At 28.9% G+C, this 26635-nt stretch overlaps 1 protein-coding gene across 4 annotated transcripts in view; it reads right to left on the bottom strand.

Moving 5' to 3' along the window:
• Window positions 1-282: 282 nt before the first annotated feature.
• The window catches only part of LOC107446660 (MFS-type transporter SLC18B1), a 64378-nt gene continuing 38025 nt past the window's right edge, over window positions 283-26635 (bottom strand). For all 4 annotated transcript variants that reach the window (XM_016061357.4, XM_043043949.3, XM_071187438.2 and 1 more), the window contains exons 2-14: window positions 24917-25190; window positions 23347-23442; window positions 18578-18651; window positions 17230-17377; window positions 15948-16016; window positions 15116-15203; window positions 13384-13526; window positions 11644-11742; window positions 9465-9556; window positions 7104-7199; window positions 4281-4355; window positions 3261-3354; window positions 283-1797 (exon numbers count right to left, since the gene is read on the bottom strand). In XM_016061357.4, coding sequence (XP_015916843.1) covers window positions 1666-1797; window positions 3261-3354; window positions 4281-4355; window positions 7104-7199; window positions 9465-9556; window positions 11644-11742; window positions 13384-13526; window positions 15116-15203; window positions 15948-16016; window positions 17230-17377; window positions 18578-18651; window positions 23347-23442; window positions 24917-25162 — 1452 coding nt within the window. In that variant the 5' untranslated portion in view covers window positions 25163-25190 and the 3' untranslated portion in view covers window positions 283-1665. The remainder of the gene's footprint in view (window positions 1798-3260; window positions 3355-4280; window positions 4356-7103; window positions 7200-9464; window positions 9557-11643; window positions 11743-13383; window positions 13527-15115; window positions 15204-15947; window positions 16017-17229; window positions 17378-18577; window positions 18652-23346; window positions 23443-24916; window positions 25191-26635) is intronic.

Below are 26635 nucleotides of genomic sequence, written 5' to 3'. Positions count from 1 at the left end.
CTTTTTGATCAAATATTGTTGAATTCTAACAGTTTCTATTGAGTTCCCATTAAATATTAAATTTATTTGTGAAAAGACTTAACTTTTTTGGTCAAAAGTCCATTTTAACATTTTTGTTTAAACACATAAAAATAAAATATTATTATACGCACTTCATTTTCGGTTTTTGTAATAAAATGCAACTTTCAAAATTGCAGCTATGGAAAAAATGTAAACTCATTTCATGAAATTTTCATCTTATTAGTTCGCTTAAAAAACTAAGAATAAGGCAAAATTGCACAATTAGGTAAAAAATTTATTTATTTATGAAATATGAGACTTATTTATTCATACCACTTTGGTTTAAGAATCCAAGATAAAAATAATATAAAATAATTTTATTACTTATAACAATCAGATTAAAATATTGACTCTAAGTACAAAATATAAAAAATAAGTTTTTTTCCATTTCTATCACAGAAAAACTGTTCAATATCTTCTGAATGTTTGTTCTACAACGTATGATAAGAATTGTTAATTATCACTTTAATTATTACATATACAAAAGTACTGATGTGTTTATACAACTATTAAGAATAATTGAAAGCTACCAAATCTTTGTATAAAAATATACATTTTGTATATCGTTAACTAGTTCAGCCAAACTTTTAAAATGCACCAATCAATAAGAAAAATGATCAAATACTTATGAAAATCAATGCTTTATCAAAGTTATGCGAATAATGCCTCTAAAAACATGGTTAACAATATCTCTAAAATATTTTCTCTCGCAAAAATTGAAAGAAACATAAATTTTGCGTAAAAATTTTCTTTTTAAGTTTTTATAATCTAAACATTATTTTGAAATTATTGCCCTTCGTATAAATTTCTACAATCCTTGTCAATAATGAAGTCAAACAATGTTACACTTACGTTGATTAAATTTGAATTACAAAATAAAATATAAAAATTTTAAAAAATGATAAATCATTATCGTAATCTATAGCAATGAAAGCAGATTAAAAGCATAAAAACCAGTTTTATCATCTAATGAAACAAAATTGGTCAAATCAGACAACAACAAAAATATTAGATACTTTTATAAGTTTCATAAAACAACCAAAATGATTTCACTAAATTCAATCCAACAATCATTGATATAGACCACGATGATAATCCGTCAAATTTTAATAACTTTTTTTGAGACCACTGGTTATTGTTTTAATAATTTTATGAGACTATAAAAGATAGAAGTGATTACCGATCACCTTTATGGAACGCCTAATCGAAAGATAAAATAGCAAATATAGTGCTTAACAAAATTTAAACCTCAAACTTTATCAAAAAACTTTTATAGACAAAACCAGAAGATCTCGTTAAGTAGGTCAATTATTTCAATACAGGTATTTTAATGAATTATGTACACGATCATTAAACACATAAAAAAGAAAATTGCAATAATAGATGAATATATACGTATAGTTCTCATTAGTATATATGTTCCTCTCATATTTAAATTTTCATAACTCTTGAAAAGTACAATATCAGAAGAAAAAACTATTTTAAAGACATTTTGTTTTTGTATCGATCTGTACATTTAATGAGTTCATGATTATAATAGTACTAATTCATGACAGTTATGAAAATACTGTACAGATTTGAGCTATAAAAATTACTAGAGTTTGCCTAAACTGAGGAATAACTGTATGATCTTCGTGTAACAGATGAAGTCATCAATGGTTCTCGTTCACATTCATCTCTTTCAGCATTTCTTTTTTTTATATTTGAATAAACAACGTATGTAACGAGAATTACCATCTAAAAAAGAGCAAAACATTTTAATATTGAATATTTTGAGTAAAAAAAAACGTTTTTAGCATTGTTTAAGATAATTCACCTTAAATATTTAATTGCCTTTAATAAGCTAAAAATTCCTTTAAAACCATTTGATTTCTGTAAGCTAAATATTCTTTCTTCAATAATTAATTTATTTCTAAACACTTGCCCTTTAAATATTAAGGGAATTATTCAAGCTTAACATTATCTCAAGTACTTAATTTGTTTCAGAGAGCTGAATCAATTAAAATTTTTTATCAAAACTTCATATTAACTAAAATTTAATAATTTGATGAATGCATAGTAATAAAATATATGTGAAATTTTTTAATATCGTTTGAACAAATAGTTCTTAATGTATATTTTGTTACATTGAAAGTCTGTAATAATTTAAAATTTTCTTTTCAAATATGATTAACTCCCTCAGTTTTCAACAATTTTTAGGTTGTTGATTTTTTATAGTTTCTAACAAAACAAATAATAAACTTGAAATTGTAAGCCGAAAGGAGAGAAGTTAGAGTGTCCGAGAGCGAAAACATTTAAATTTTATTTAAGGTATACCATACAACAATACATGCTTCTTATTTATTAGTTTTTGTTAATAAAGAAAAAACATGCCAGCGTTTAATTGTTCTTGTATTAAACTTTTAACTTGAAATTTCTCAACATTCTTTTAACATTTAGAAGGTCAAAATATTCCACAATTTCAATTTAATCCAATTTTTATATTTTAAACACGAAAAAGTTCCTCGTGAAGGGATTTGTTAGACAAAATTTTTATTATTAGTGTATATTCAAAGCGGAAAAAATTATGTTTTATCAAAATGTTCTTAATTATCTTAGATTTGTCCTTAAAAATTATAATTAAAAAATAAATTTTTGAAACAAGCATTTACATGATAAACATTTTAAAAAACAGTATTTTTCAGTGTTTATGAAAAGTTTGTGAAATACTGAAATATTTTGAAATATTAAATTTACTGAATATTTAAATTACTGAAATATTTTGTGCACTTTTGTGTACAATATTTACCAACCATCATTTATTATTATTGATTAATATTCATTATTATTTTGAATATATATATTATCGGTCATAATAATTTTTTTCGCATGAATTGTTTCATAAATAAAAAAATAGTATAATTTCCCAGCTAAGATTACCTTTTATAACTTTATAATTGTGCATTCCATAATTTACTTAATTTTATATAATAATTTCCCTAAGTTGGGCGAAAATACAATGAATTTATGTCAAAGCTATTGCATAAAGAAGTAAGACCTGATCACCCGTAAAAATATAAAATATAAATAATTTCTTTCTTGCATTCAAGTTTCACAAATTCTTTGAAATATTAATTAGCATATGTAAAATTAATTTGTTAAGTGCAAATACTTTATTTTAGTCTGGAATTCACCCATAAAAACAAAAAATTTATACTTACGAAAAATATTTCTAATGAAAGTATTACAACAGTTCCCATTCTATATCCTGTGGTATCTAATAGGAAACCTCCCAGAGATGGGCCTATGAATGCTCTACATAATGAAAGATTCATGATGAATTAAAAAACAGAATAAATATATATAAATAAAAATAAAACGCTGGTTGTAAATAATATATCAACTATTAAATTATATCAACTCAGAAAGATCTCTACATGCAACGTGAAGAATTTAATATCGAGTTTCTCAAAGAAAAAGATATGTGGGATTTGCTGCGTTTTGATTAGGAAACCAGCTTACATATTCTAACCTTTATTTCAAAAAGTTAAAGTTTGTCAATAGATGGTGCTGCAAATCTGAAAAACAATATCTAAAACAATGTGTAATACTGCATGTCAAACCATTATAATACGATATTTGCTCAACACTGTTACTTTTTTACCCAGGCCACACCATGCTGAAACTGAAATTAAAGGTTAGTTTGGTAGCAGACAAGCATCACTAGATAAAGTTCAATCATAAGTTTGAATTTAAATTTTTCTTTCTTATAAAATTCATAATTAATCATTACTCTTCTTATATTTTTACTATGCTAAGTGTACCTTTTTTTTAACAAGATTATATTACTGCAAACGATTTTCTAGAGGAACATTTCATATCGTACTATAAACATTTATATGAGATTAGGTTTACCATGAGTATATTAATTTAAACCTTAATCAACATCGATATTATTCGATTCAATAATCAATGAAACTAGCGAAAATATCATTAAATCGTGAGAAGGAAAACAGCATATTTATATTATTGAAACAAACGTAAGACAAAAAAATTTTAATATTCATTTTACTGATTTTTAAATTTTTTTAATTTCAACTAAAATGTAGAATGCCACACTTCTTGTTATCTCCTCCTTCTCTCACTAAGCCACAATATCATGTAGCCTAAGTATGACATCATTCATGGACAGTCTCATAATTATTACAATCGTCAATGAAATGTAAAAACAAAGTAATTACCCTGTTGAACAAGCTGTTGAAAATAGTGCAGAAACCATTCCATAGGTAGCAAGGTTATCAGGAAATCCTCTATGTCTGAAATAATTATTACAAAATTAAAGTTAGTATAATTCCTTTTGAAGCTGTTTTTTAGATATCTAGCGTCATAAATATATTATATCATAACCCTTTTAATGAATAACAAGTTATTTCTATAACTGTAGCGAGTTTGTGACAGTTTTTCTTTACTCTTAATTTAAAATCAACCCATATCTTGCCAGTGCCTTCTATACTGATAATAAAAATGGACTAAACTTTCAATATATTGAAAGTCTAAGGTACGATATAAAACAAAAAGCGTTTTCACTTAATTATTTACAATGATAAAAATATTTAAAAAAAATACTAATAAAATTATTTTTCATCCTCATGAAAAAGTATCACCGAATTCACGATTTTATATAATTTCTAATCTAAAAAACTTTGAAGCATTCTCTTTAATATTGTACACTTAAGTTTTCGAAAACTAAGAAATTCACATTTCATAACTGATTATTGAGATTACAATTCTTAGACGCAGATATAGAAATTCTTGAATGATAAAAATAAGAATAGCTTCTGGAAAACAATTTAAAATTTTTTAAAAGTAATTTAAAATATACGTGTGAACATAAAATTTAAATGTTACAAATACGTTTTGAATTATAATTAGGATACAAAAATTTTTCTTCCTTTGCTTTTTATTCATAAATTGGTTTTGTAAACTCGTAAAAAATAAATCAGGTGAATATAAATTACGATGTTTAAGTTTTAAGTCGCGTGAAGTTGAATCGTGATATGTAATTTTTAAATGTATGTGTAAATGTATTTTTAAATGTAAAATTAAACATTTTGAGTGTATACGAATAGCAATGCATAATTTTTATATCATGCAAATACGAAAATCGATTACTGATATTAAAATCGGGTGAATATGAATTTCGATATTGGTAAGGTAATTTTGTTAACGAAGAACTCTAAATTTTCAAAATCAACAATTTCGATTTTTCGCATTTTTATTTTACTTCGTTTTATTTCTTAGCAATAAGTCTGCTATAAGCTTGAAAGCAAAGTCCATTTTTTTAAATTTTATTAAATGTGTCCTTGATATAAAATGTAAACAAAAATTCGGTTAAGTAATTTGATTGTTAGCTTTTCATGTAGCAGGATCGCAATCTCTATAAAATTCATACAGAATGCTTTCCTTGCATAAAATGTCTTTCTTTTCCGATTAACTGCGTAGATAACTTTTTTGCTCCCTTTGTTATGCCCCACATTTCAGTAGTAGATGCCGTCATAATAAAATCTCTAAAAATATTTATGAGTGACGTTTTAACACTATCTCTCACACAGCTCAATGCTTCTCATTCATGACATAGAACCTAAAACGTGTTTGGGATGCTTCAGATATTGTTAAAAGATTTAAATATCGTTATTCAGGAATATTTCAAGAGTTATTGCAAAAAGTTGACATTTTCATGTCTTCGGGAATAAAAACTTTTCGGGGAATGCTTCGAATAACTAACTTTACTTTGAATAAATAAATAAATTTATCAACTAATATTATTTAACTCATCTGGATCATAGTTGCAACACTTCGTGCAAGTGTTGCAAATATGTTCCTCTGCCGTAGAGCTCTTGACATAGCAGCCGGATGCGCCTATGTAACGGTGATATATAATCTAGCTAAGCAGACCATACTCTATTACAAATAAGTTTATAACAAAAAGGAAAAAAATGGATTGACAGAAGGAAGATGACCTTGAAGCCGTGGAGGTCTAGACACTTACACATTTTATTTTTATACCATTAAAGAAAAATATAATGCAGAGAAAGGCGAATAGCCGGTATCAAATATATTGCACCAAACAATTTTGCGACTGCTTTTTGGAAATACTTATTTGCATCAGTTTACGTGGCTAATAGGATTAGTAGCTTTGGTCATAAATTTATTTCAAAATAATTATATTCAATATGAGCTAAAACTTATACTAAATATTCTAAAAATGCAGACTGATTTCTGTCAAACTAATTTTTTTTAAATAGTGAAACTAACTTATTTATTTTTGATTTTTCTTACTTCTTTTCTTTATTTGTATGACAAAATTAGAAACAAATTTAAGCCAATAAAAACTAATATCTTGAAAGGTGGCTGGAAAAATAAATCTCTAATCGAAAAATATTAAAAATGTTATTCAAATCAATTCCTGAAAAGTCACATTTTTTAGCTCTTTATAAACTAGTAAAGTTCTTATTAATTTTAAAGCAGTTATGCTATTCGTATACAATCTAACCATTTTTACGATGATTGATATAAAAAAATGTAACATGCAATATTTAACAAGCAAGTTTACTTCCAGTGCTAATGCTTGCTTGCTTGCTTTCGTATGTCTGTTTAGGCAGAGGGGTGCGATTGTTCTTGTTTTCCAATAGTGCCATCTATAGCCAAGAATTCGACTTCTGCCACACCATACGTCACATCAGTTGTATAGGGCGAACCTATTCATACATCCATTCACTCATCAACAGATCGCAATTTTGACCTGAATCAGAGCACGATCGATCTCCAATCCAGTACCCCCAAAGGCATTAATCTGTTATGGGAACATGGAGGACTTTGCGACTCGACAGATTTAACGTGCATCAGTCACCATTTACTACACGGGCAGTCTTCGGCCGGCGGCGTTCGAATCCACGAACTCTCGGACATGGGCCCAGTGCCCTACCGACCAGGCTATCCCGGCCCTTCCAGTGCTAATAAAAATTATATTAATCTTTAAATATAATCTTTAACCATATACTTACATCACATTTTTAAGAGCTCCTATAAATGATGATACTAATTTCGCTGACAGCCCCAAACCCACAACTACAAGGCTTCCAATTACAGTCCACAAGGTTCTAAAAAAACAATTGAAAATCATAAATCATAACTATAACGCAAATATTAATCCCTTTAAAATATATCACTTTATATTAACGGACAAATTTATAAAAACAAGGTGAATATAAATCTTTAAAAAATAATTCGGATTGTATCAATCATAAATTTGCGCAAAATTAATCAAAACTCTTCTTTTTTTTTGTATTTGCATTTTTTTGAATTTCACATTTATTTCGAATTTGAGCCATGTGTTTTTACTTTTTTATGTAATGAAAAAAAAAACCAAACAACAGCGTCAAAATTTATAAATATTCATAACTTAGAGGGAAATATGTTACTTTTTGAAAAGCCGCTTGATTTTTCCCAGAAAATTGAATATCTGATACAATTGGAATCTAGAATCTGTTAAGACATTCATTTTGTTTTTCATATTGTTATGCAGTTTGATTGCAAAATGAGAAACTCATTAGGAAGAACTCCTTTTTTCGTAGCCTTTCGAAACTGACTATTAGCCATTTTGGTGGCTTGTTCTAAGAGTTCAACTACATAAATCCCCTATTTTTTGCCGTCAATTATATAAGATTTCTCGTGATAGAAGTATAATTAGCCTTTCAGGTTATTGAGAAATAACTTGGACCGAGTTCAAAACGAAATATGTTTATTTGCCTCCGAATCTAGACATTTTTTGTATTAAATATCAATCCAAGAAAATATTTATCACCTTGTATTTAAATAGTAATAATTAAACACGCATCTGTTTTATGCATACTAAGATAAAAAAAATAATAAATTCCACTTACACGCACTTAATGAATAAGCTTTTAAATCATTTTAAAAAGAATATAAATATTTTTTAATGATTATGCTTTGAAGCAACTAGGATATGTATTGAGTTATAGCTTGCATAAGAGATACTTTATTTGCGAATAGTTTTCATATCTAGTAAGAGCGGTACGTACAGTGCGCGAAATGCAAAACGGGCCAGCCTGAATAACTTTTGATCTAATGATCGGATCTTCGCATTCTAGTACTCAATCTTAAAGGGTTAAGGAGGTGACCTCAAATATGCTGATTAATTAGTGTAGACGGTAGACGATACAGACAATATTAAATCAGACGCAAAAACGTACTTTCTCTGAACTAACGAACCTTTTTTCCGATGGATTTGGAGTTTCGACTTCCAAAATATAGGGGGTAGCCACAATCAAGGGAAATATGGTCCCAATAATTTGATCGGGAGAGCTGTTCAGAGTTTCGACTTTTTATTCTTAATTTAAATTTTTGCGTATTTTGCCATAACTCGAGAACTTTTTAAGCGAATCGAAGTGTTTTTGCACACAACTATAAAATTCGTTTATCCAAAGATAATTCCTTACAAAATATAACTATTAGTAAATATTTATTATTTTTATTACTTTATTTAATGATAGTTAAGAAAATCCTGAATTGTGAGGTACAATTCGCTGCATTTTGAATGGTAAAATATAAAATTTGAACGAAATTGTTCGAATTTGTTTCTGAGAAATCAAATTTTTAAAAAGTAATTTTGAAAATTTGATTTTTCAGGAACCATTCGACCGATTAGTCCAATTTTTACATTTTATCATTAAAAATTGCATTCCCTAAATTTATGAGAAAACTTTATACCTTAAAATTTTTCAAATATTAATAAAACAAAATAAAAAATAATTACATAAATTTATATTTTTCAAGGAATTATCTTTGGATAAACGAATTTCATAATTGTGTGCAAATATTTTTCAATTCGCTTAAAAATTCGAATTATGGCGAAATAAGCAAAAATTTAAATTACGAATAAAGGGTCGTAACTTCGAAACACTCTCCTGATCAAACTATTGGGACCATATTTCCCTTGATTGTGACTACCCCCTAAAGTTTAAAGTCAAAATTCCGAATCCATAGGAAAAAAACTTTGTTCAGAGAAAGTACGTTTTTGAGTCTAATTTAATTTTGTCGATATCGTCTGCCGTCTGCACAAGTTATTGAGCATATTTGAGGTCACCCCCTTAACTCTTTAAGATAGAGTCCTAGAATGTGAAGATCCGATCATTAGATCAAAAGTTACTCCGGAAAGTCTGATTTTTTGAAATTTTTTTTTTTTTGCTCTTACTATACAAAACTTAATTGTGTTAGATTAAATACTCGGCATCAATAAAGGCAGGTAACATAATGAATTCATTGCGCCTATACTTAAAACGATACATTTAAAATAATTTACCTAAAAAAATAATGATAAATGATAAGTTAAAAAATTTACTTACGGCTTAAAAGGAATAAAAGGAACTGGACCAATAAACAAAATGCCAACAACACTCATGCAATATCCACCAATGCCAATTACTAGAGGGTTGACCTATTAATTACAATAAGTTTAATTACATTTTCCTTTGAATCGTAGTCCCGCAGTGGACTGATCGTTAAGACACGGTTCCCAGCAGATCACCGAAGTCAAGCATCACTGGCTGCGGTCAGTGTGCGGGTGGGTGACCACTTGGATCAGTCTACGTAGGGACCGAGGATGTGCGGTATTGGTCCTCGTTAAACTGTGCTACCGTAAAGTGCTCGACTTCGCGCGCAGGTCGTCGGGCTACCGAAGCGGGGGTGCCATCCCCTCCGCAGAGGATCAAAATTGTGATGGCATGTCTTCGGATCATCCTCCGGGATGTTTCCCAGACCGTCGCCAATAGCCCATTGTGCAGCTCTAGTGCGACGTAAATTAACAACAACAACCTTTAAATCGTAAAGCCAACGCATAAAGTTTTTAAAATGTTAGAAAAAGTTCATATAATAGATACACATTGCATCAAAAATCTAAAAATACACGTGTGTGATGGTAGTTTTCATGGTTTTCCTCTCCATATAAGGCAAATACGGGTCAGTTCCATCAAAAAATCCTCCACGCAGGCAAATATCTTTCAATACTTGATCCAGGAATTTTCTTGTCTTCTGTATTGAGTTCAAAATTACAAGACTACGGAGTTGAACATTGGTAGTCGTTAATGCAAAATTGGGTCAACTGTTCAGCGACAGTAAAAAAATTAAATTTTCACGCCAACTTCATTTTGCTTTGCAACTATATCGTCACCTACGGCCTAAATTGCAGCAACCTCTGTATCAAATTGGGGTACTTTTTCTGGTATAAAACTTGGGGTTCCTACCCGAGATCCCAACACATCCATGACGCTTAAATTGAAGCGTCAAATTAGTATAAATTTATGATTGAATGCATGTTTCTCAAAATATTCTGCATACATATTTTTTCCAGTGCGTATTTCTCGAGATCTGACTACTTTCATACATTTGTCACCATGTGTATTGTACATCGCTATCTTTATAGCCTTTAATTTGTATATTTAACACATAAAATTTAATAAAACTTTCCGCGATGAGTAGATTTCCTCAAGAAGAAAACACTTTATTCATTATACAGGAATGCAACAAAGTTTTATCACTACCACAAAAAACGATACACCTTATTAAGACACTTTGGACTTTATTTTCAGTAAAACACACTCTTGTAACACGATTTAAATGACATTTGCAATTTTATTAATATATATATTTACATTTTTATATTTTTTTACGATTTGTTTCTTTCTTTTTTTGTTTTTATGCCACTTTTGAGATTTGATTATTTGTTTATTTTAAAGTACATTTTTATAATTTAAAGTTTGTTTTCTTTTAAATTTGGAATTTTTCCAATATTTTTGAATTTCATATTAAAATTCTGTTTATGTATATTAGAAAATCAGTGTCGGTATACGTATATTTTTTAATATATCTATAATTTTATTCTTTCAGCGCTTAGCATTTATAACCCTTTTACGAAAATTACAACTCGAATTCTCTTAGTATAAGAACTTTAATACTATTATTTGCAAGATAATAAATAATTGTATGATAGTTCTAATAATGTAAGAACTTTAATGTAAGAACTTTAATGTAATTATTTATTAGAACTTTAATGCAATAATTTTAAAGAACTTTAATATAATAAACTATTCTTTAATAAACTATTCTATACTTTAATATAATAAACTGACATAAGAACTTCACAATAATAAATCTAAGAGCTTTAACACAATCATTTGATATATGTATGTCTAGGAAAGAATTTTTTTAATAAGAAACTTTTTTAGTTAAGTTTTTCGGCATATTTAGGTCCTCAAAATAAAGTCTCTAGTAAAGATAATTAGTAGAATTTTTTTTTTTGAAGTTTGTTACGTTTTTCGAAAATTACATTTTATTTTCTGTATTGAAATATATGTTTTAAATATGAATAATCTAATGAAACTGGAATAAATAACTTTATTTGAAAATTTTCTAAATCTAATGGTCAGTAAATATTAAATGAAAAGGTAACTAAGAAAGTTAATGATTTAATATCCTTAAAGAAAGCAAAGCATTATTTTTGCTTTTAACAAAAAATAATAAACTTACCCCGATATCACAAATTTTCCCCCATATTGGTGTGGTTATGGCGTAAATTCCTCCAGTAATAACAAAAATAACACCTAATATAACTGGCGCTAGATTAAACTGAAAATAAATCACATTTTATTAAATAAGTTTTGAAACTATCAAAATAAAATAAATTTCGATGCAAAGCTTTAAAAATTCTCTGGAGAGAAACTATTATCGTTCTGAAAGATACATAGTATTGCTCAAAATACAAACCAAAACGTGAAACTATTTAAATTTATTTAATTCATGATAAAAGTTTTAGAGTGATTTAAAATTTCTGACTAGAACATAAACGATTGCAAAATTCTTCTAAGAATATCAACAAATTTTTTTTTCCCTAGAATTACAAAGTTAGGCCATTTATGGCATTAACTGAACTAATGTAACATCAAAAGAAATTATTTTAATTATTTTTAGAAGATTCAAAATAAAATAATCGGCTAAAGTTTCAATCGGACAATTACTTTACTACCCATACATGACAGCAATAATAAGTAAGTTAGATTTTACTCTGTAAAAGATATTTAAATCTAGTATTCTGATGCTTTCCCAAATATAACAGCGCAATCGTTTTAACATAAAATAATTAGGTAAAACAGTTAAAACCTAATATTTATCTATTCATAAATTTTTTTTTTCAAACATTGCACATTATTTTATTAAGTTTTCATAAAATATTATTGCAACAAAACGACTTTTTCATGTACATGATATAGCGATTAGTCCAAATAGCATGACGATCATGCCAATAGTTTTACCCATTAAGTTATTATTTAAGCTTACATGAAGTCCAGAAACTCAATCAAATATTAACCCTTTAATGGGTCATTTATTTCTACTAAAGGTAAATTAAAGTATTTTTGGAATTGAAATTGATATAAGAATAGTAATTGATAAGAAACAAAAACTCATTTAGTTTACTAAAAAAATCTAAATTTTAATGCCATTTTTTTGGTAGTAAGAATATTTACTACAGTCTATTAGAAGCTTATTGACTTTTATTTTTCGTTATTTATAAAATAAATTTTATAAATGCTACAAACTTATACTTTTATACGTTTCCTTAAGCTACATATTTTATTCAAAAGCACTTCAAGAAAGCTAAAGTTATTAACAAATAGAAACCTAAATTAAAAGTGGTTAAAAAGTTCACCACAGGCTTTAAAAATTGGTGGTAAGTATACTTACCACAGCCTTCAAAAGGGTTAGAAAAAAAAACTAAATTTTAATGCCATTTTTTTTTGGTAGTAAGTATTATTTACCACGTCCTATTGACTTTTATTTTTCGTTATTGACTTTTATTTTTCGTTATTTATAAAATAAATTTTATAAATGCTACAAACTTATACTTTTATACGTTTTCTTAAACTACCAATTTTATTCAAAAGCACTTCAAGAAAGCTTAAGTTATTAACAAATGGAAAATTAAATTGTAAGTGGTAAAAAAGTTCACCATGGGCTTTAAAAATTGGTGGTAAGTATACTTACCACGGCCTTCGAAGGGGTTAAAAAGTTAGAAAACTGGAAATGTTTTTTTACTAATGCTTAATTGGAAATGTATTTTTCATTAGTAGTTAATATTCAGTCTACAAAACATAAGTATCAATAGAATTCAAAATTAACTTAATTAACACCATTGTAACCAAATTTTAAATACTGTCGCTATTTATTATATTCTTCTGTTATAAGGAATGCAGAAACAATAAGAATTTATACTTGTCTTAGATGCGGTTCTAATGTTGCAGCGTTAAATCCAATGAATAATAATGAAGATATTATAGACAATGTGAAAGAGATGATTCCACCATCAAATAAGAAAGCCCACAGATTACGAGAACCTTCGTGTCGCTCTGTATCCTCTATAAATAAAAGATGCATATTTAAAAAATAAAATGTAGCAAAAATTATCCAATACAGAGTGCAATGTAATCACCCCCCTTCATATCAGTTTTGAAAATTCTTGCATGCAATTAACTCAGTATTTGTAATCAAATATAACAGCCATTTGTTTGTACGTGTAGTTTATTTTACAAAAATTCACAGTGTCTATTTTCACCTGTAATTTCCTCCTTTTACTCCGGAGGCTAGAAAAGACCCAAAATAAAAATTTATGTTGGTTATTTACTCAAACTTTCACATATCACCTTATCTTATAACACATATAAATGAAATTAAACGAACTACAAAAGCAATACTAAGATTGAATTAGTGAATGATAAAAACTAATAAAGCAGTGAATCTATGAGAAGTGAATCAAAAAGTCAATAAGCAACAAGGAAAAGCAAATAAAAACTTAAAAAGTCAAATCAGCGAATGAATAAATGAGCATAATAATTGAAGTCTATATCGGTTGCTCAACAGATCAAGAATTAGCACATTAGTAAATCAATGAAAGATCTAATGAACAAATGAATAAATCAATCCGTAAATGAGAGAATACCCGTAAGAGCAAATCAAGGAACAGCGATTCTTCGCCTTACTGACTTAATAACTCGTTAATTCCCAGGTTCATTGATTTGTAAAACCACTGATTTGTAGATTTCTTGATTTTTTGACTTCTTATTTTGCTGAATCGTTGATATTTCATTCAGGGATTCTCTTAATTGCTAACTGATTCACTATTTCATCGGTTCATTGACGAGCTAAATTTATTTATTTGCTCATTTATTGATCCGGTGATTTCTAATTCTCTAATTATTCGTTGATACACAAAATCATTAATGTGCTTATTTAGAAATGTACCCTTACCTTCATTCGCCTATTCATTGTTTTTTTTTATTGCTAATTCATTCAGATTCTGATTTTTTTTTTCTTTTGCTGATTAATTAATTTGTCCATTTATGGATTGGAAATGTTAAAAGCTTGATCATTTATTGATACTGTGATTTATTTATATATTCACTGATTCGCATATTAATTAATAGCTTCCTTTATTTAGATTAACACCTAAAAATCTAAGCCCAATCTGCACCAAAGTTCAATTTATGTACAATTTAGTTACTGTTACATTGCTTTTTCAAACTTAAACAAAATGAAACGATGCTTCGCAACATTTTTGAAACTGCATTGGCATTATATATCTACACATATATTGCCTTATATTTTCACTAGTTATTCTTATAGTTATCCACTAAAATTTTGGAAAGAGTATCTAGCACAATAAAAATCAGGTATGATTTATGAAAATAATATATTATCCTATCATTGAATGACTCACGGACATAAATCTGGATTTAATCTAAAATTTTAAATTTGAATTTAAAACTCAAAATCACCTACAAAATTTTGAGTTAATTTAACAAAGCACAATTTGCCAAAATTGACGAAGAATTAGAGTGTAAATAGTTAAGAATCACGCACAATACCTTATATTCTTTATATAACAAAATACCATTCATGAAAAAATAATATTTAAAAAACATGAAATTACATCAAAAGAATAACTTACCTATTTTTGGTAATAAGAAGGCTAAAACGAAACTCCCACATACAAGAAAACCACCATTCACGACAAAAGGCAACAGAAAGCCTCCCGCCTGAAATTACATTAAGAAATGTATAAATTAAATTGTTCAAAAAATTGCTTCAACACAACCACATTAAAAGCCTATTTCAAGGGATAATATAACTGCTTCAACTGAAATTTTTATTTAAAAAAAATGTGAATTGTTATTTTTTTATTCTTTATAATTCATTACCAAAATATAGTTCTTAAAAACTTAAAAATCAAATTTCACAACGTACACTCTTTATAAAGAATTTCATTTCACACTTAAAACCAAAATTTAATTCGAATATTGCCTTTGAAATACATAAAACCGCTAAAATTCGTAAATTTAGCTTATTAACGTACTCATATAATATACTATTTAATTTAATTCTAAAGAAATAACGACGTACTTTCACAAAAACTAAGAAATTACTACATACTATCTCTTTCTGAAAAATTACTATGTACTTTCGCAAAGGAATCACCTCACACTGAAATCAAAATGTAATATTTAATTCAACTCTAGTACTTCTTTGTGAATGCGTAAAAGCGTTAAAATTCGTAAATTGAGCTTAATAATACATTTATAAAATATACTATTTAACTTACCTATAAAAGTTTTCTTACGAATACTAAAAATAAAGATTCGGAAAAAAAAACTGTATCGAATCGATTTTTTTTTTCATTTGAAACCAAATCTCCCATTTTATAAATGTATACAAATGAAACTGAAACATTTTATACATTTTTTACAATTTAACCGAAGTTGCTACAATTTAATGATATGTACCTGATATAAGGCTCCACCGATAGTTGGACCCACAATTAATCCAATACCGAATGCAGTCTCCATCAGTGACTAGAATGTAAACATAATTATATAACTATTTATTGAAACTGTTTTTTCAAGACTAATACAGACTATTAATTAATGAATCCACAGAATAAAACAAAACAAAAATTTAAAATCATGCATTTATATAGAAAGATTAGTTTGAATTGCATATTTTTTTATATTTCAATGAGCTGCAATTATTCCCAAAAATTATTACGGATCAGTTTTGTTTCTCAGTAAAATCATCTCAAAATCGGAAATTCTATGATAGACTAAATAAGAGAAATAGACTTCGGTAACTAAAAAAGTATTTCTAAAACTTTCATCACATAAGCACATCACCCAAACACCTAGCCTCGTTTATCAGGGTTCCATCTTTTAGCAGCCATGGTAAGAAAGCCACGTAATTTTTACCTCAGTCATGCGGCATGGAAAACGACTGAGCTGGTACTCCTCTCTCCAAATTTCCTCATTCCAACCAACGAGAGGTCTTTCAACCACGAAAGATTTAACGTGCAACTTGCTGTTTATACACACCGGTTGTTTAATCGGCTTCCAGGATCGAACTAACAACCTTGGTTCTCTCCCAGTAGAGTAAGCGACGTCTTTACCGATTTCACAGAAACACCTCGTAACTTAAACATGTAAAATCGAAACTGCAAACATATTGTAAATTCCAAATAATTAAAAAATTGGCAAGAATGTTTGAAGCGCTTGCAGCTAGTTTTTATATTGCAATTGTAATTAGATGTTTTTTTAATCGAATGTAAAAGAATATTTCTAATAAAGGTTGAAAATATTAGAATCTATTATAGCAAACCAGAATACAAATTTTCAAGAACATTAAATAATGTGGGCAAGAAAGTGCTCAACTAATGGGGAGTTCTCCCGGTGCGAATTCCAGTGATTGCTGGTCAATTAGTATTCATTTCCGGGCTCGCATCAAGAAGAGTGCTTGTGAAAAATATTTCCAATAATAGACTGATCAAGAAGAGTCTCTTTTGCATAGGGTTAATCAAGGGAGGTTTTCATGGTTTTCCAAATGTAGGTCAGTTTCACTCAAAAAAGACCCAATGAAATTTTATATGAATCAGCAGTGCAACGCCAATGATAAAGCGTGTATAATTTTTCTGAGAAAGAGAAGATTAATTTTGAAAGCTCTAAATAATTCAGATACTGTAAAAAGGAATTAAAAATACTTTTAATACCATTTAAACCATAAATTTTTACTACTTACAAAACTTGTTGCCACTGATTCTGGGAATGCTGCTGCTACTATTGTAAATGATGCAGTCATGAGAGCAGCTGCTCCAAAACCTTCAACGATTCTTACGACAAAGGCTAATGCAATATATTGTTTCCCGGCTGGAACATAATCTAAAACCCTGAATAATAAAAACGTAAATCAAATACTAAATCAAAAATGCAAATTCTATGATAAAATTTTAGAAATCATCTTTTAAATTGAATATCTTGGAATAAATATCAGGTTAATGAAAAAGTTTCTTCTGGTACCTTTTGTAGCTCTCCTGGTGGATTTAAAGATAATTTTTTAAACAACACAATCTTTAAATCTGCAGTAGTGATAAGCACGAAACACATTAGATTTTGTCAAAAATTAAAAATAATTTAATTTCATAAATAAAGCGTTTTCTTTAAAAGCTTGTTCGTTTGGAATGCAAATTTCTTTAATTTAAAACAATGCTTCGTTAAGTCCTTTTAGCTGCTTATCGGAAAGCAGGGCAACTTTCCAAATAAATAAAATTATTTAAATTTTCATTTTAGCTCCTAATCAAATTAAATTTGCATTTAATCACATCAATTGTTTCTGATAAATATTTGAAGAAATTATACCCTTTTTGTAGCCAAATAGAATTAATTGTATTCAGTGATTCCCTTTGTGGTAAGAAGACAGCCGTGATTCCTTTTGTTTTGGTGTGGAAGTCGGGAGCCTATTTTATAAATTGTTTTAAAAAAATAATTCATGCATTCGATGCAATTTTACTGATTTATCTTAATAAGTATACGAAAATTGGGTGAATTTTCTGCAGGAACATTAAAAATCTTTTTAATTTTGAAACCATAAAAATTCAATGATTCTAATATTTTGTTGTTTAAAACATGCAAAACTTTAGCATTGACTGAAATTCAATACTGGTAGGCGAAATGATTAAGCTTCATTTTATGCCCCACCAGAAATAAAAATATACTCTCTACAAATTTGAAAGAGGGAACAAATTGTATTTTGTAAAAAAAATAATAAAGCCGATCTGGAAATTTTTAATATCTTTGTGTCTCTGCCTCTTAAACATAGCGTTAAATAACGATTGTTTAGCCTACGAACTGTGAGTCAGATTTTCTTAAACCTTCTAAGCGATCATGAAAGGTATTCGAGTTTTTGTTGAAGCAATTCTGAGTTGAATTCAGTTAAAACTTTTCGTTAAGTCTCCCTAAACCAAACGCTGGTTTAATTCTTTTTATTTATTTCTTGGCCATCAAAAAACTTGCTTAAACATTTGTGCACGTAAAAGATTTTTCTTACAAAAAATTTAGAATAATTATAGAACAGATATTACATCACTTACCCAAATACACAGCATGCGACCCCACCGACAAACACACCGCACGTGATAAGAAATTTAGGGGAAACTCTTGGAATCTAAGGGAAAAAAAGTAACTTTAATTTGATCTAACAGTATTAGATTCTTATAGATTTTAAAAAAAATATTACTGTAGAGTAACACATGTTTATTATATGCAACGTGAAAGTGTTTTATGAAAACATATTATTTGTACGTAACGTGCAAATAATATGCTTCTAAAAACTAACATAGTTAAAAAGTGAAAGTTATAAAGTCAGCGAATAGAAGTTTTTCTGCAAACTGTAGTAGATTCATATTGCTGTAATTTTCTAAGTTCAATTTAAAAACCCATTTTCATGCTTAAACGAAGACAATATTGTGTGTTCATATATATATTATTATTATTCATATATGTATTATTTACTGTGTTTCAAATAAATGATACTAAGAACGGTGATCATTCCGTTAATGAAGTAATTTCGTTGCATTTTTTACATTTTCGAAGAAAAATGTACGAGTTGGGCAAAAGTGAACACATAGGATAGCATCAGAAACATAACGATAGCAGAGCCATTCATCAGAATTATTATTTCAACCTCGCAATCATCTGACAATTGTCAAAGGTACAATATTCAAGTGGTGTACCCCGGAGTTTGACGACGAAATCGTCTATATTTCCGGCATGTTTCATTCACATGAACAGAGCCCGAAATCACCCGATATGGGCATGTTAGAGACAGTCTAAGGCAATGACTTCGGTCACTTTTTTGCTCTAATTCTAAAGCCTTGTAAGAGATATTGCCGTACTTAACTTATTATTGCCTCTTGCCTTGCTGTTAGAAAAAAAATGTCTGTTCTCATTATTGTATCTTGCCTCGACATTAGAAAAAAATGTCTACTCGCATTGTTGTGTCTTACTTTGAAATTAAAAATAAAAATTAATGTCTACTCTCAACCACTAAAGCTTTTTAACATTTTCAGTTTTATGTCTGCTCTTACTACCACAGGAAAAGAGTCATATTTACCTTATAATATTGAACAATTGAGTTCACTTAAGTCAAAAGGCTTTGAAAACGTATACAATTCAAAATATTTGAAAAATTATTTTTAAGTGTAATAACAATTTTCCTTTTTAGAAAAATATTGATTTTTTTATCCTTCATTACTCTGCATAATATGTTCGTCCAACAAAACATAATTCCGATTTTTATGGTAACTATGCATAAATGTAATAGTACAGCGAAAGATAAAGGTAAAATTTGTACATCAAAGGCTGTGTATGAAGCATCGCCCCATCTGAATAATTTGCATAATTTAAAAGTTGCCTCCCGCAACATTAAAATTGCCCGAATACGTGAAAAACTAATGATAAAATCAAAAGTTACTCAAGCAGCCTGATTAGCTACCACGTTTTCCATTTTCGGTGCACGCAGTCTTTAACTGACGATTTTTTCCACCTTGAAACATTGAAAATAAAGAAAAAAAACTTACTAAATTATTTATATTGTCTCGTTATCATTCTTTAAATAAACGTTTTTTGTAAACAAAGATTGCTTTGACAAAAATAAACTAGAGTAGTTTTTATTGTTTGATGACTATGATAATTTTAGCGATAGGGTGAAATGTAGGCGTATTTGCTTTAAAACAAAACAAAATTATTGAGAAACATGAAATTATCAATATAAAGATTTGAGCTACTTAAGTGCAAAGTAAATTAATGGTTTTCACTTCACGGCTGAGAAAACTATGATAACTCTTGTTCGCTTTTTTATTTCCGCTTTGTCATTCAAAGGAAAATTATTTGTGGTTAATACTTTTATTTTTTTTTAAACTAAATTTCTAATTATGTGGTTCTTTCCAACTTTTTAATAAAATATGAAAATTCATACTGTATCATATTAAAATAAATAAACTTTTAAACTTTCAAAAAAAGGTATAATAAGAAAGGATGGTTCTAGCTCTTCCTTAAAGGGTTATTCTCAAGACACTGAAGCCGTAAGATATTAATAATTTTAAAAAAAAACTAAATTGGCTTTAAAAATAAGATGGAAGTAAAAGTAGACACGTTTCAAGAGCTCAAAAATAGGCGTCCATTTTCAAGATTTGCAGGAAGGTCATTCACGTCTGACAAGTCTTGAGAACGAACGCCTTTTTTGAGCGCTTGAAATATGTCGACTTTTATTTTCAGCTGCATATTTATAAAAACAGTGAAGTTTTTTTATATGTAATATAACTTTCCTTATTACCGAATTAAATTTTTAATTGTAAATTCCATAAAATGAAATACATTTTATTGTTGTGTTATCCTTTGATTTGCAGTGAATATTTTAATTTAAGAGAATGGAGGTTTATGCATCTTATTTTTACTGCTTCACGTCACAAATCTGTCACAATAGACAAAATTTTAACTTTAAAAAAATTTTCAAGCAACATGACATATTTTAAAATTCTTGTTAAGTTTATATGAAACTAGTGTCCTTATCTTCCGTTATTCCTCGTATATATTTGATACTATTCACTTTATTACATACTAATAGTTGAACTAAATTCTTCTCGGGAGACAGCAAAAGTTTTAATCTGGCCTCGTCTTCCATTTATTTCACTCTGAACAAAGGATCTTTAAAAATATTTGGACAGATGTTAAGCCGGATGTAATAAAACAATTGAATTCTAAATATAAACAGATTTATTAAAAAATATTTACAGAGTTTGTACGGTGTTAAAAATCTTAGTAGTAGCAAAAAATTTTAGTTTCTATTCACCACAGTCATTAAAATTTCCAAATAAATGCATCTAGTCACGAAATTCCGGGCTTATAAACTTTGAAGTGAAAGCTAATAAAAAGATATTAACTTCTTTTTTACAATATTGATACCACTTTTATGAAGCTTTATATGGAGTACAAACCCTGCATTTGATGTGCAAAACATTAAAGTATTTTATTCAGAGCTGAGGATATCTGGGAACATTCTGAATAAAAAGTTGTTTTCTTCAGATTCTCTGGTCTCTTTCATTAGTCCATTTCACATCTTAATTGAAATGAATGCGCGTCTAATGCTTTTTCAGGAAGAATTTTGCAAGTGGTGATATTATACTCAATTTATCGAAAAGAAAACTTAGTTGCATTTACGGGAAGTCCCATTATTTTGCAACTATCATTTCTTTGAATCTTCTAATAAAATGTTTGCTTTGAAACTATTTTATAAAGCACCAAAGCGTTTACAACTAAAAAATTTCTATAGAAGTAGAAAACAAAGTTTTCTGTACCATTTGATTCCGTTTCTTTATTACATTGGAATATCTTATCCCAATCCAAAATCCAATAAATTTGAAGCATTTCCAAATTAATTTGGATTTATGTCAAAGTGTAAATAAACGTAATATGGATCCTGCTATTCTGAAAGTCCTGACTTATGAAGCATTGAGCTCTTACAACCCTGCGCCAGAGTGGCTTCGGATCTACACAGACGGTTCCCTCTTACCAGACAGTCCTAATGCTGGTGCCGGAGTTTTCTCCGAGGCTTTTTCCTTTTATGCCCCTGTGAGACAGGGATCTGCTTTTGATGGAGAGATAGCTGCAATCCGAATAGTTCTAGTCCAGTTACAGTGTCATATCGATCTTTTTGAAAAAGCTGTTGTCCTTTGTGACTCAAGAGCTGCTTTGCTTGCCATTGCATCCTTAAATAATCCCTTAACGCGAGACATTTTGGATTGCCCCCTCCAACTTGAATACCTAGCATCCCTTAAGAAAACCATTGTTCTCCAGTGGGTTCCTGCCCATTGCGGGGTTACGGGTAATGAAAATGCAGACTACTTAGCAAAAAAGGGAGCCTTAATTATTCAGACTTCAGACAAACAGCTTATTAAGAGGACCTTTATGACCTGTGCTCATGAAGAACTTTTCGACCGTACTTCTACTAAGTCATGGAGGGCTACCATCCTAAATTTGCGAAATGGCCCAAGACGAAGAGCGGTGGCTGAATTCCGCTTGGCCACCGGTCATGACTGTCTGCGGAAACATCTGTCTAGATTTGGTATCGTTCCTTCCCCGGTATGCACTCTTTGCAGTTCTGGTGTGGACATGGACTCCACGCACCTTCTCCGCTGCTCTGCACTTTGCAGGAATTCTATCACTGAACGCTATTGGGAAGCTAGAGACATGTTGGGATTAATAGACTCTGTTGCAGCATCTTTTGTTTCTGTTCTTATTTTTAGATATTTATGTATGCTATTACTGTCTATAATCTGCCATTGGAAATAAAAAATAAATAAAAAGTTTCTTATAAACAAAATTTCCTGTACAAAAAACTACTTGAACTAATCGGGGAAACGGTTTCGCTATTTATTTCCTTGCTATCTTCTTGAAATGTACGTTCTCTTATTAACCAGATTTCGGCTAATGCCTACTAAAATTTACTAAAATAATATTTACCATATAGTTTGCAGAGCCTTCCAAAGTTTACAATTTTAGAAAGAATTCCCGCTTTGTACAGTGCCGCACTAGTTCATATTTAACTGCATTTTATAATTTGATTTTTTCTGAATTATTAGTTCTTTTTTAAGTCATGTAATTCAAAGCATATTTTCTAAATTTGGCTGTAAAATGTGCTAAAATGAAAATGTAATTTAAAAAAAAAATAGGCTTTCAGTTCATAACGGTAATAGAACACATTTAAATTTTATTTTTAACTTATTTTCATTAAAAGTCCTAAATGCAGTAAATACGGAATTAAAAATAAAAATCAAGATATTTGAAATAGTAAATATCTTACCAATTTTCCATAAATTGGTGACATAATTATGACTACCAGTTCAAAAACACCAAACACAAGTCCATATTGTGTAGGAGTAGCACCTTTTGATTCTGCCTAAAAACAAACATAATTTATTAATAGTATTGATAGTTATATTTTTAATATGAGAGGGAAAATATTCTATAAATTGCAAATTGCAAATTTTCATAAATTTTTACTTCTTATTTAAACTAAATTGGTTTTTCGTTGCTTTTGTTTCCTTTATTTAAACTCGTACAAGGAACAGAGAAAGCTTACTATCATTCGACCACTTATTCTTAATAATTTTGCGGTTTGCTGCTTCGGAAACTAGATATTTATTCTTATTAAATTTCAAAATTATTTACAGATGGCGCTGCTGATTTAGGAAAATTAAAAATACTGTTTTCAAAATAATATATTTTTCCAGTATCAGCGTGGCGCAGTCTAAGCTTAACATGGACAAAAAAAACTCTGCAAATACTTCAAATTAAATAAATGATCCCAAGAAACTAAAGAAGTAAGATATTTCTTGATTAACCAAAAAAAAAAAGGTTCCAGGGCATCAATATGAGCAATGTGACTGCTCGTCTTGATGCCCTGGAACTTTTTTTTGTTCATATGAATGCTTATTCCCTTATTAACGAACTTAGTTCCAAAATAAGCCTCCATTGCGCTTGGAAATGCATTTTACCCTGAATTGGAAATAACAGGTTGACTGTTATTTCCAATCAGTGTATTTTTGAAGCAAATGAAGTTCAATTATAATAGACTATCATGTCCTACAGCACTATCCGTTGCCAAAATTTTTAATTATATCTGAAATTTGGTGAGAAAAAGAGAAATTTTCTAAGTAGATCATAGCAAAACACACATTTCTGACTTGCTCATTTTTTAAGTTATTGTACATTTTGTGAATATCCCAGTACGTTAGACGTACGCGAATTCAGATGCGGTTTTCGTGGTTGTCGTTGGCCATTAAGGCAAACGAGGTGCAATTGTTCTTGCTTTCCAACGGCGCCATGTATGGCCAGGAATTAGACTTCCGTACACCCACACGTCACATCCGTTTATAGAGCAGACTCATTCATACATCCATTCATTCCTCCACAGATCGCAGTTTTGGCCTGAACCAGAGAACGATCAATCTCCAATTCAGTTCCCCCAGAGGTATAATTTTTTACAGGAGCATGAAGGACTTTGTGGCCCGACATATTTAACGTGCATCAGTCACCATTTATTACACGGGAAAGTCTTCAGCCGGCTGGATTCAGACTCTCGTTCTCAATAACGTGAGTCCAGCGCTCTGCCAACCAGGCTATCTCGGCCTTTAGATGTGGTATAATAATCAAATATAACTGACTCTGGTTATACATTCGAAGGTTAAGACAGTAAGAAAAAGTAATATGCAATATATATCTTTATTATAGTTATTAAATTACAATTTATTTTATTACAATTGTTTTTCAAAAAAAGTAATGTTAAAGTTAGCAATGTAGTTAAAGTGTAAGTTAATAATGCAAAATCAAAATTTGTAAGATATTTTTTGCAGAAAATCAAAGTTACCTACCTCTTTGGGGAAAAAAGGTGCTTGTAAAGAAACTGATGCAGCCATCCAAAAATTTGCATAAACTAGTGAGATTATGATATACATTTTCTTATAAGCTCTTGGAGAAGTCTGCGCTGGTTTTTCAATCTCTTGCGATGAATATTCTTTAGATTTTTCATTTTCTTGACTCTTATTCAGCTTCTCTTGACTTTTATTCAGCTTCTCCCGACTCTTATTCAGCTTATCGGTACTTAGCGAAATCGTCATCCGAAAGCCTTTGCGTTTACGAAGTTAACTGAAAAAATATTTGAAATTTTTAAGTACAAAATAAAAAATTATAAATTTTGCTGTGCAAAATCAATTGGATGCGAGAACATCTTAGCAATAAAAATTGATGAATATCTCGTTCCATCAAAAGTATTTTTAAAATTTTTACTAATTAGCGTAACTCTGTAATTTTTAGAGCCCATAATTATGTTACAAATATAAGTAATAAAACAATTATTGATAATGTATATTTCATAAAATGCTGTAAAATAGGCAATCCTTGAACACTTTTTACAAAAGAACTCTATATTTCTATACTATATTTCAACTGGATTTATAAACTTTATGTTTCATTTCAACTTCTTGCAAATAGTGTTTAGAAATGTTTCTCATGGTATGCAAGATATAATAGGTTTCTTAACTATTAAACACATGCATTGGATAAATGCATCAATTCTAGAAAAAATGTAGTCTATTCTTCTAAAACCAGCGATGGCAGAAAATAGCATATTTCATACATACCGACTTTTACACTATCTAAAGATGTACTTTCCAAGCGGTAGTGAACAGCCAATAAAGTAAATTCGAAAGGGGATATTTAATTCATACTTCATGAATATTTTAATCACTATAAGATAATCTACATACATGTTTAAACTTTTTAAATGTAATGGGTGCCAAAGCCTTTTTATATCAATTTTTTTTAAAAACAAGAATAAGGAACTAATGTAAAAATTATGCTGCCAGCTCAAACATTAAAATAAGATATTTTGCTTGGAAAGTCTTCACCTGTTAAAGTAAACTCATTCAATCGAAGAAAGAAAAGTATTTCTGTGATTTTTTTTTTTTTTTTACAATTGTTTTTCTTAATAAAATTTTAAAAAGTTGAACATATTTAAAACGAATGATGCAGAAGCTTTATGAATTTTTTTTTTGAAACTTTCGCTTTAATACTATATTTTTCGAGAGGAAATTAATAACAGTTTTTCACACATAATTGCATTCAGAACACATACAAATAATAAAAAAATCAAGTTGATTTTTTACATATGTAAATAAACAATTAGAATAAATTAGAAAACTCTGGAAAGGGAAATAAAATGATAATTTTAATTAGTATTATCTACTTTTAGATAACAAAATAAAGTTGTCAAAACTTATCAAAACTAGTATTAACTTAACAGCGATGTTTTATCATGCGCCGATAATGAAGTTATAAAATAAAGAATCTTTGCTATTCAGATAAGTTCACTTAGATAAATAAAAACATTCGATACTACAAGTTGCTGCATCACACTAAAATTACAAATTCCTGTTAAAATAATCCACAATAAAATAAAGCCTTAGTATTTCTTCAGTTAAATAGTATTCATACATTGAATTATGTGAGTATGAATACGATTTTTATGAATAGTATTCATGTGATTAATGCATTAGGAAGATAAGGGTATGAGCATTTATGCGACTGCGATT

The sequence above is a fragment of the Parasteatoda tepidariorum genome, chromosome 11, assembly GCF_982258835.1.
Source record: "Parasteatoda tepidariorum strain Cologne lab strain chromosome 11, Ptep-v5.0, whole genome shotgun sequence".
NCBI classification, from domain to species: Eukaryota; Metazoa; Arthropoda; class Arachnida; order Araneae; family Theridiidae; genus Parasteatoda; species Parasteatoda tepidariorum.
Note: the sequence above shows the minus strand (reverse complement) of the source record. Positions and strands in the feature narration are given on the sequence as shown.